The 12,318-nt window shown below is 41.4% G+C and overlaps 1 protein-coding gene across 3 annotated transcripts in view; it reads left to right on the forward strand.

The window, feature by feature from the left end:
* Positions 1–12,318, forward strand: part of LOC124711358 (origin recognition complex subunit 3) — a 122,108-nt gene that overhangs the window by 73,729 nt on the left and 36,061 nt on the right. For all 3 annotated transcript variants that reach the window (XM_047241396.1, XM_047241394.1, XM_047241397.1), the window contains exon 9: positions 2,286–2,402. In XM_047241396.1, the coding sequence (XP_047097352.1) occupies positions 2,286–2,402 (117 nt within the window). The remainder of the gene's footprint in view (positions 1–2,285; positions 2,403–12,318) is intronic.

Raw genomic sequence — 12,318 nt, forward strand, 5'->3', positions numbered from 1 at the left:
CCTTCTTGTTGTTATGATATTTATCTCCGTTTTAGAATTTATTATCGAAATACCACTTTCATTTCAGTGGAAAGGGCTTTAGCAGTTTGTTTGAGAATGTGTTCAACCCTTCTTCAAGCATCAATACATTCTTACATTATACGTTTGCATAATAACACTGGAGATCAAATTTCAGTAAGAAAGCTTTTCATGTCTTATTTGGTACATTGTGCATGTAGTTTCTGCAATGGTAGCTGCAGTGTATTGAGCATGAGCTCTTTACCTCTCACCTCTTCCTCCTGCACCCTTGATTTGGTGCAGTGGCTAAGGCACATTCAGTGAAAGTGTTGTTCCACCCGCATATAGATTTCCTGTATTTGACAGTTCACTTCTGGTGAGGCCACTATACAGTAGTGCACTAGGGGTTACCTCATTTTCCTTAATGGAGTGAGGCAGCATGTTAAAGAGCCTGAAGTATTTTAAGATTTACCTATGTAACTGGGTGGATGAGGTGCTTGTAGTTCAAAGGAAAACAGGGTGTACCTCCACCACTAGCAGTACTAAGCCTAAAGGAACATTGTAATGTAATATTTTGAGCCAACCATTTGTTTGATCACTGCTTCACTTATTGTCTGAAGTGCATTGTAATAATCTATTTTTACTGTTGTTCTTTGTAAATTGTTTTAATTTCCTGTATCCCCAGAAAACTGTAACTCGTGTTTTGCTGTATGTGAGGGATGGGTAGAAAGTTATTGATCTGATGAAGAAAATACAAAATTAAAGAGAGAATGTCACCTGTAGTTTTATCTTTCATTATTATTTTTTAGCATTGTCACCTTGTAAAAAAAATTCTTTAGTCTAATATCTTTCCATCCTCTTAATGCCCCCAGTATAATAAAATTTGTCCACAATAAGCATCTGTTCTACTGTCTCTTCATGTGATATTATGTGGAAACACTTCAAACAAAGGATATTAGAATTCCAGCAGTGATTTGAGAGGTGTGAAGGTGCATTATTATGAAGGAAGGTATCTTTCTCCTTTGCAAGATATAGAGGTTTGGCCTTAATAGCAGTCTTCAGATTATCTAGTACTGAACTATCCCCAGTGATGGTTTTGCACTTCTGAAGATAATTTGTGAGCATCATAATACGAGAATTCTAGAAAATAGTAGCCATGACTATTCCTGCAGATGGAATTCTTTTGACTGATGCTTTGTCTCTGGTGTGTCGTGATTTCATCTGCTGTTATGAAACTATTTTTGAACAATGTTTCACCCATTGAGTCGCGACCAAATTTTTGTGTTAAAATACAGTAGATATGGACCAATGTGACCTTAACATTCTTGCATACCTTCATCTGACAACCATGAAGTTAAACACTGAAGTTTTGCCATGATCTCATCAGTCATATATGCTTTTGCACATCTTCATTGGGCAGATAATTATGCTGAAATTCAGCAGCCTATTTCTTAATGACAGAAGCAAAGAGGGAATATCTTTTAATGCCAAATCCAAGTCCTTGTCTTTCATTTGTTTGGTTTAAGCCTGCTAAAATTAAGTATTTTATGGTAGCTCAGAATTCAGTTCGTCCATTTTACATAAAAATCTTAACATTTTTATAGGAAAAGGCAGATGGCTACTTACCATAAAGAAGACACGTTAAGTCGCAGACAGGCACAATAAATTGTGCTCGTTTGTAACTTACCATGTCTTCTTTATGGTAAGTAGCAATCTGTCTATTCCTGCATTGTTGATATTTCTACCTGGAGTTCCCATTGTTTGATTTTGTGAACATTTTATTGTTTAGATGATCACTAGAAACAAATAAATAAAATGTATTTAGTTGAGTTTTACTGTCTTTGGTTCGTTCCTCCTAGTACGTTCAATTGAGTCTTTTCCTGAGAGCTTCAGTGTCCCATTTTTGCAATATTTCAGGGTAATCTTCAATATCAACAATGTGACTTTTTGTTTCAAATATATCAGGGGTGTCTCGCCATGGTGGATACGCATTGTATTATGGGAATGTAATAAAGGTATCTGTCTAAATTTAGTGAAAAATGGAGTTGTCGGTCATTGACAATAAGCTCCTTAAAATTTCCCTAGTGTCTTTCCCCACTTTTCACAAAATCACAGTGCAAGAAAATTTGGATAATTATTACTCCCTCCATAATTATGGACTAAGATACATAACTACCAATTTACTACTTGTATATTGGCCGTTGGCACTGTCACATCACTTAGGAAAAGTAAATGTGGTTGTCTGAAGAAATTATTGTATTCTAAGAGACTCATACTTTGTTTTGCAGGATCTGTTAAAGAAGCTGATTGAAAATCTTCGATGCCATTTGATGAATTTTCATATAGCATTACGTTGTCTGCACTGCTTCACATCATCACTTCCAACGTCTCCCCTTGGAAAAACAGTATGTATTATTGTATTTGTTAGGTTTTTCCTTTGTATGTAAATTTGTATGTATTTTTGTTTTTCTTATGTCTTAAACTTATCAAAGCCAACCAGTGTATGAAAGGCTAAAGATTTGAATGATCGAAGCTTAACTTCACATCATTAAAAATGCAGTGTGATGAACAAATGTCAAATTGCATGAATTTGTTAATGATTAGCATTTTAGTGCAGCCATACAATGTAGGTAGGAGCAGTGTCATCTACATTCGATACAAATGGGAAAATTACTTGGCAAGTTTCAAAATCATTGAATGTTGATGTTCATGAGAATATCATTTTATGCCTTGTGTGATAAGAAGAATCATCTATTGCTCATATCAGTCAAGATCTCATGACATGCCGTGCAAATATGGAGTCGATGAGTTCAGGAGGGCCATATCTTACACTTGTAGGATCTGAATGGCCCCGTGTGACTAAGCAGCTGAAAGGACATAAAAATTATTCGTGTGGCCACATTACACACATTTCAGTATGTGGGCTTGTTCGCAGACCAGTATCCACATGGACAAAGCAACAACATTTGGAGCACTGCAGACTGTCAACCCAGCAACAGTTGTTACAGCCCCTCTCAGTGCGGCAGCAGACAAAGTACTGCCACAGTCTTGCACCCAATGGCAACTCCGTGGACATGGGAGTGGCATTACGTGGTTTTCTTCACAAAAGTCAGTCCTCTGCTTATACCATCAGTATGGGCATATCTGCGCGTGGATCCTTCAAGGGGAAAGAACGCTCCCAGATTGCATTCATCTCCATCACAATCCATCATCCTAGCACAATCTGCTTCTGGCCATCCTGATCGCATTTTCTGTGCTTTCCTTAAATCATTTGAGGCAAATAGTGTGATGGTTCCTTTTGCAGGGAATGGCCATTTTCCTTCTCCATCCTACCTCAATACTGGCCTGTGCTCCATCTCTAATGTCCTTGTTGTTGAAAGGACATTAAACACTAATATCCCTTCTTTACTTAGTTCCACCCTGGCGTGTCAGTATTGGGTGCCATTGGGTACACTACAGGATCACTCAGGTTCACGTGGCCAGTAATTTGGAGAGCAGCCTTTGTATTTCTGATGCATTAGGATATGTGGCTGTTTCTAAATCTTCCAGCAAAACAACACGAGACCACACATCACCTGATCTATCTCAGTTCAGAGTATGTTCGACTGTTGCATTACGAGCTTGTTCTCCACATCTCAACTGTTGGAAATGTCCGACCATGTGTTGCTGAGAGTGTGGCAAGGCACTGCTCGCCAGTGATAAACTGTGGCCCACAACTGAAGCTGCATAGAGTTGCAGCTCTGTGTAAATTTCGGATCTTGTATAGCCTGAAATGACCTAAAAAATTTAACAAAGTCCCACAGTCCAGCTACAGAGGAGCAATCCCCTCATAACTCAGTACCATCCAGGACTGGAGCAACTGAATTACATTTTCCGCCAGGGTTTCCATTACCTCTTGTTGTGCCCTGAAATGAGAAATGTCCTACCCACTATCCTTCCCACCCCTCCTATCGTGGTATTCTGCCATCCACCGAACCTACACAATATAGTCGTCCATCTTTACACAGGCCCTGTTCCCAATCCCTTACCTCATGGCTCGTACCCCTGTAATAGACATAGATGCAAGACCTGTCCCATACATCCTCCTACCACAACCTGTTCCAGTCCGGTCACAAACATCACCTATCCCATCAAAGGCAGGGCTACCTGTGAAACCAGTCGTGTGATTTACAAGCTAAGCTGCAACCACTGTGCTGCATTCTATGTAGGCATGACAACCAACAAGCTGTGTGTCCGCATGAATGGCCACCGACAAACTGTGGCCAAAAAACAAGTGGACTAACCTGTTGTTGAACACGCTGCCAAACATGATATCCCTCATCTCAATGACTGCTTCACAGCCTGTGCCATATGGATCCTTCCCACCAACACCAGCTTTTCTGAATTGCGCAGGTGGGAACTTCCCCTGCAATACATCCTATGTTCCCGTAACCCTCCTGGCCTCAACCTTCATTAGTCACTGTCCTCACCCATCCAGCCCCCTCCCTGTTCCCATTCCAGCACTACACAGCCGTCATTTCACCGCCACACTCAGTCTTTTAATTTCTTTTTGTTTTTATTTCTCTCCTTTTCACTACTTACCCCCTCTCCCCTCCGCACCTTATCTCCTGTCCTCCGTGTAAACTGCAACACTTCACTGTTCGCCACTCCCACCGTACTATCCCTCACCCTCCCTGCCCCAGCCTCCTCCTTATCCCCACCCAGTCGCCATTCCCATCATGCGCTGGTGCTGCTGCTCGCAGTGCGGTTTCAGCTCTCTGAGACTGCAGACGTGTGTGTGTGTGTGTGTGTGTGTGTGTGTGTGTGTGTGTGTGTGTACTGCTGACAAAGGCCGGTGGCCGAAAGCTATAATGGTTGAATCTTTTTGTGGTGCCTAGCGCAACTCAGCATCTCCGCTATATGGTGAGTAGCAACTTCCCTTCTCTGGTATTGTAACAATATTTTCTTGATACATAAAACTCCTAATTGCGTGAAAAACTGTACATGCATCTGAGAAACAGTAGTAATGAATCAATTTTAAATTGTATAATTAAGGTTGGTACATGCCTACATACAACATTATAAACAAGTTGGGAGGTAAAAAAAGGAAAGGAAAATAACAACAGTTCTTGTCATTTGCCAATTATCTTTGTCCCCAGAATAGGATATTTCACTGTTTTCTGAAAATTGTCTTAAATCGTTCCCTATGTCATTTTATGCTCTTAACATGCTTTTTTCCTTAATGAATTTCAGTAAGAAAGGTGTAAAAAGAGAAAACGGAAATGAAATTAATGTCATTTCAAAGCCCGCTATAACACTGCATTTGAGTCACATGATTTGCCTATGACGTCACTGGCTAGCACACTGCTGCTACTGTCATGGAGCTCGCTCACAGTGATGTCTTGTTTTGCAATTTACATTCCGGAAAATGGATTACAAATATTGTGTAGTACCACGTTGTACAAATACATCTATAAAAACTCATGAGCAATTGTTTTTGAGTTTCTGAAAGAATGAGGAGATGTGTAAAATGTGATTGCAACTTGCTCGTAGAGATCTAAATGAGGTCGTGGTCACTACATGTGTTGATGTCCATGAGGATAGCTGTTATGTCATTGCTGATAGTGTAATTTACATGTACATATATACTCTGCAACCTGTCATATAGTGCATGGCAGAGGGTACCCTGTACCACTACTAGTAATTTCCTTTTTGTGTCCACTCGCAGATACAATGAGAGAAAAAGGACTGTCTATAAGCCTCTGTATGAGCCCAAAGTTCTTGTACCTTATTTTCGTGTACACACAATGTACGCTGGTGGCAGGAGAATCACTTAGTAGTCGCTTCAAATACTGGTTCTCTAAATTTTCTCAGTAGTCAGTAAACCAGAGCTGACCATTCGCCTTCCCTACCACTATCCTCACATGCTTGTTCCATTTCATATCACTTCGCACGTTGTGTCCAGTATTTAAATGATGTGACTGTGCCAAGTAGAAATTTTGTCTTAGCGATCCTGTATCCTCTTATCTCCCCCCATCCCACTTAGCCATGCTGCTGATGTCAGCAAATAATACCACCATTGCTGCATACAGCATTCACCATTGCATCCTCGATTTTGGCCTGCAATGGAAGCTGCTCTGGACTTTCACTGTCACTGACATTACTGACCCCATTATCAAAGTGGACTTCATAGGACACTACCACCTGCTCCTTGACGTTGACAGGAACAATGTTAGGTCAACAAAGTGCACCACTTGTTTCGCTGTTATCTTTGATGTGAAGCAGGTGGCATATTCCGGCCCAAATTACAACCTCCTGGCACAATTCCCTGCCTTCCCACGCCTGTCTAGCATGCCTCGGGAGGTCCGCAATTCAACTGTACACTAAATCAATGCCATCGCTGGACTCCTGCCAGCAACACCCCTTGGCACTGCACAAACTGAAGATTGCCAAGGCCGATTTTGATGAGCTGCTCACTGCCAGGATATTGCATGCTTCAAAGAGCCTGTGAGTGTCCACCCTTCATCTTGCCAGGAAGGAGGATGGCTTCTGGCAACAATCGGGGATTACTGGAAGCTAAATGCCCAAACTGGTGCCCAGTGCTGTTCCTACGCAGCTACAACAACACTCTGGCTGCGGCTACAGTCTTCACCACAATCAGCTGCGCCAAGGTTGTTGTCCAGATTCCAAGTGCACCTGAGGACATCCCAGAAGATAAGCAATCATCATGCTATTTGGACTTCTGGCCTGTGTAATGCTGCCCAAATGTGGCAACAGTTGTTGGGCGGTGTGCTGAGAGGCTTGCCTTGCCGTTTTGCGTACCTGGACGATGTATTCATTTTGTCTCCGATGGTAGAGGAAGACCGCGAGCATCTCTGTGGTATTTTTTAACGTCTCCAGGACACCGGCATCATCATCAACACAGCAAAATGTGTGCTCAGCACCAATGAGGTGGAATTTGTGGGCCGTGCAATCTCCACCACTGTCTGGTGGCTTTTCGCCGCACAGCTGTCTTAGCAGTTCCAGTTCTATTCACTCACAACAGCCATCTGCTAAGGCAGCGAGTTTCACCCCTACCACTGTACTCCCATTCGTGGCTGTCGATCTTTACATGCAACAGGAAACTTCACTGCTACAGTCGCTGACTACCAGTACAGAACAATAGCTGCCCATAGTGAGGCTTCTGCTGACAGAGCTTCACTAATACTTGTCCGTCCCTTGTAGTGTCCACTTCAGTTGCTGCTGCACTCTAGGACTGTTCATATTTTTAAAAGTATCGGGAATCCGATACATCAATAGTTGAAAATATATCATTATTGGCCTTCGACGTATCGAAAAAAAATTATGCATATATCGGCAGAAAAAGTATTGATGTAATCAGCAAAAGAAATACTGGGTGCACATTGTGAATATACTACCATTTTTTTAGAGCTGTAAATTTAAATACTGATTTATTATTAGATATTGTGGTAGAGCAACAAGCTAGCAGCCTGCATATCCCCCTTGGAGCAAGAATTGAAAGGAAAATGATGCACATTCACTCTTGGTGATAACCGCTTTGCTAATAATGGTAACTGCAGGTAAGTCGCACAGTAGGTGGTGTCAGATGGGTCTGTCAATCAGTTTCTTCACATAATGGATTTGTCTGGGCACTTCCTGTCAATTTCCATGTTTTTTCATTTCTGCAAATGACAGCAACCTAGCAGTTGTAGTTTCGAAATTGCATGGCGAAGTTAAATGTTGCAGTTTTCGTTGGTAACACCTAGCGCCAGTTACATCAGCATATCCCCCTCGCACATCTCTGCCCACCGCAAAGACCACTCTTGTCATTTAAATTTTTGTTCATCAATTTAAGCAACTGATTTTGAATGCCGATGTTATGAAATAGCATACTAGTTGCATTAAAAATTGTTTTTTAATGCAAATGGTGTGTTATTTCTTAACATCAGATATCTTGTTATTCCACTTACACTCCCCAGTGCGATGGACTTCTACTTGCTTCACACAGTCAAAGAGAAAGAGTGGACGTGATGAAAGCTCAGAAAGTTCTAAGATTTGTTCATGCAGTGAAAGTAAAGTTATGTTCTGCTATAATTTCAAAATAACAACTTTAAATATTTACTGAAAAAAAAAATCAAAATATTGGTACTCTATTTTGCCATTCCTATATCGAGATATTGGTAAAAAAAATATCGCCAATATATTTTATCAACAGCACAACTACGCACCCATGCAGTGAGGAACTGGCCACACGGGGTTGCAGCTGACACTGGTGCTTTTGCATCACTGTAAGTTGCCTGCACTGTACAGTAACCTTTATGCCTGGCACACTATTTCCGAGGATATTGTGTTTTCGCATCACGCTCCTGTGCAGGCTATAAATTTTGCTTTGCAGACTATAAATTTTGCTTTGCCTGTCTGCATGCGTATGTCGTAAGTGTGGATAGTGTACAGTGAATGCTGGGACGAAGAAATTTTTGTGTTAGCAGAAGAGCCAACACCGTGTTACGAGCAGAGGCCGAAAGGCACGCGTTTTAGCTCCTGCAGGCTGGCGTGAGGAGGGAAGAACTATACTGACGTGAGGTCTGGAACATGACAAGGAATGAGAATTCAGAAAGCAGACGTAATTAGTTTGATACTTAACTTTAGTCCATTAATGATGAACGTCGCTCTTGATGGTATATGATTCACAATATTATCCGTTCAGGATACATTCTTGAAGATAGTAATTATAGTAACTGAATATGGCGCCTTGTTAGGTCGTAGCAAATGACATAGCTGAAGGCTATGCTAAACTGTCGTCTCTACAAATGAGAGCATATGTAGACAGTGAGCCATCACTAGCAAAGTTGGCTGTACAACTGGGGCGAGTGCTAGGGAATCTCTCCAGACCAGACCTGCCGTGTGGCGGCGCTCTGTCTGCAGTCACTGATAGTGGCGACATGCAGGTCCGACATATACTAACGGACTGCGGCCGATTTAAAGGCTACCACCTAGCAAGTGTGGTGTCTGGCGGTGACACCACACAAATGATGTCTCCAACTCTGCTGTTTCTGCTGTGCCACACCTGGCTAGTGCCTTCGAATGAGTAACTGATTTAAATTTTGAACCTGAGGACATTCGTGTTACTTCAGCCACATGCGGACCTGTCCTTTATGTGTTTGTAACTTCGCATGTTCTGTCTCGTGGGCCCCTACCACCACGGCACAGTGCGTCCCCAGGTTGTGGACAGGGGATACGACCTTCAGATATGAAGGGTAACTGCGAATACAAAAAAATAAGCAGTAGCGGACAGCCGCTGGGGAGCAGGCGATGGCGTGATGAACCACCCCTGTTTCTTCTTCTCTTACTATCAAATCTATTCATCAAGAATCAGCAACATTAATTGGCGTGGGTCCCTTTGAAGTAAAATATTCTGGAGGTAAACTAGGTTCCCATTCAGATCTCCGGGCGGAACCTACTTCGAAGAGATTCAGGCCGAAAGGAACTTTCAGGTTGGGAATATGTAACATTAAAAGTTTGAACAGGCCAGGAACGTTCCAGACATTATCAGACAAAATAGATAGATACGATGTAGACATTACAGCTATTCAAGAAACTCGGTGGCAGGGGGAGGGTAGCATAAAGAGGGGTAACTATACATTTTTCTATGAAGGTGCGGAAGCTCACAGTTTCTGAACAGGTTTCGCGGTACAGAGAAAAGTGCTTCACGCAATCAGAGATATATAGTGACCGACTATCATTTATAGTGTTGTCCGGCAGGTGGAATAGACTAGTAGTAATCAATGTACACGCACCAACTGAGGACACTGAAGAGGTTGTTAAAAATGGCTTTTATGAAGAACTAGATCAACTGTGGGATGAGTTCTCCTCGTATGATACAAAATTAATCATAGGTGATTTTAATGTGAAGATAGGGAAGGAGGAAGCATTCTGGCCTACAATTGGGAAAGAAAGTTTGCATAACATTTCGAATGATAATGGCAGAAGGGTGGTTAATTTTGCTGTTTCAAAAGACATGATTGTTGAGAGCACATATCTAAAAAGGAAGGAAATTCATAAAGCACCTTGGGTCTCTCCGGATGGACACACCCGAAACCAAATTGATCATGTTCTTGTAGATAAGAGATGGCACACTAGTATAGAAAATGTTAGGAGTTTCAGGGGAGCAGACTGCAATTCTGATCATTTTCTTGTAGTTGCCAAAGTTCACCAACAGCTATCTACAGCAACATCAAGGTGTCACAATGCAGAACTTGTTAGGTTCGACACTGTCAAGCTAAATGATGAAAACTTTAGATGAAGGTACATGATAGAAATTTCAAATAGGTTTGATGCTGTCAGGACACACGAAGATCAAGACGAGGAGGAAAATAAACAGTGGATCACTGTGAGGAATAATATCAGAGAGACAGCGAAGGTCACAAAAGGTACAATTAAGAAGAACAGGAGGAAACCATGGTTGGATGAGGAATGCAAGAAATTGGTAGGGGAAAGGAGAAAAGCACGATTAGATTGGGATAGAATGGGAGACAGAAAACGAGAGGAGTTCTTGAACTTGAAAAGGGGAGTTGGTCGTAGGCTATGGGCAAAGAAGAGGGATTATTTGAACAATTAAATTACAAAAATGGAAACAAACAGTAAAACAAAAAACATTAGGGAACTTTACCTAGACATAAATGGGTATAGGAAGGGCTTCAGGGCTAGGACAAATGCACTTCGAGGGGATGCAGGGGGAATACTGACAGACCCCACTGCTATATTAAGTAAATGGAGGGCACATTTTGAGCATCTTTTAAATTTACACCAGGAAGCAGGAAATGAGCAGGCATATGAAATACATACAGCAGAACCCCAGATACCTGAGCCAATGTTAAAGGAAGTAAGAGATGCAATCAACAAATTGAAAAACCATAAAGCACCAGGATCAGATTGCATAACTGCAGAATTAGTTAAAAATGGGGGACAGAAGTTGGTGGAAGTAGTTCACAAAGTGATAACTAAAGTATGGAACTCAGAGATGATACATGAAGAGTGGCAGGAGTCGATTCTGATCCCAATTTTTAAGATGGGCGACAAAATGGATTGTAGTAATTATAGAGGGATATTGCTATTACCAGTATGTTCCAAAATTTTCTCCAATATTCTGCTAAGCAGGCTTACACCATATGCAGATGAAATTGTGGGTGATTACCAAGCCGGCTTTCGGAGGAACAGATCAACTATAGACCAAATATTCACCCTGCGTCAAAATTTGGAAAAGAAATGGGAATACAATAAACCAGTTCATAATCTTTTCATAGATTTTACAAAAGCATATGATTCAGTATTGCAATCAAAATTGTACAGAATTCTTTTGGAACTTGGAATACCAAAGAAGTATGTTAGACTTGTAGAAGTGAGTTTGAAAAACACAAAAGGTAGAGTACGTTTTTAATTTGGTCCTAGAATATATTGTACGAATGGCAGCAGATAATTCAGAGGGTGTGGAGTTAAATGGAAATATTAAGATATTAGGGTACGCAGATGATCTAAACATCATTAGCGATAGGAAAGTATCTGTAACAGCAAATGCGAATGGGTTAATCAAGGCTAGTGAAGATATAGGTCTAAGGATAAGTGAAGACAAAACTAAATACCTGGTTACTACTAGAATGTCAACAGCAGTAGATCAGCAAATGTTAAGAGTTGGAGACATGCAGTTTGAAAAAGTGAACACATTGAAGTATCTAGGCATGGACATCACTTCGAGAAATGAGATTGAATCCGAACTGAAGAAGAGATTACGGGCCAGAAATGCGTGCTACTTCTCATTGAATAGATTACTTTCATCACGGATATTGTCTAGGAATTTAAAGATTAGAATATAAAAAATTATTATTCTACCAGTTATGCTGTATGGGTCTCTCACTGTGCAAAATGAAAAGCCGTTTCAAGTATTTGAAAACAAAATTTTGAGGAAAATTTTCGGAGCAAAAAGGGATGACATTAGTGGAGAGTGGCGAAAACTGCATAACAAAGAGGTTCATGAACTCTCTTCAACCCGTGACATAATCAGTATCATTAAATCACGTAGGCTGCGATGGGCGGGTCACGTAGCTCGAATGGATGAGGGCAGGGCAGCGCACAGAGTACTGGTAGGGCACCTAGAGGGAAAACGGCCTGTGGGGAGACCGAGGTGTAGATGGGAGGACAATGTGAAGGCTGATTTGAGGACCCTGGGTATTCCCAAGACAGGGACAGATGGCGAAAATACGTTGCTGCGGTAATGGACTCCAAGTCCGGTACGACCAGTGAGTGAGTGAGTGAGTGATTGTGTAACTTTGCATGTTACTTAGTTCA

This window comes from Schistocerca piceifrons, chromosome 8 (assembly GCF_021461385.2).
Source record: "Schistocerca piceifrons isolate TAMUIC-IGC-003096 chromosome 8, iqSchPice1.1, whole genome shotgun sequence".
NCBI lineage: Eukaryota > Metazoa > Arthropoda > Insecta > Orthoptera > Acrididae > Schistocerca > Schistocerca piceifrons.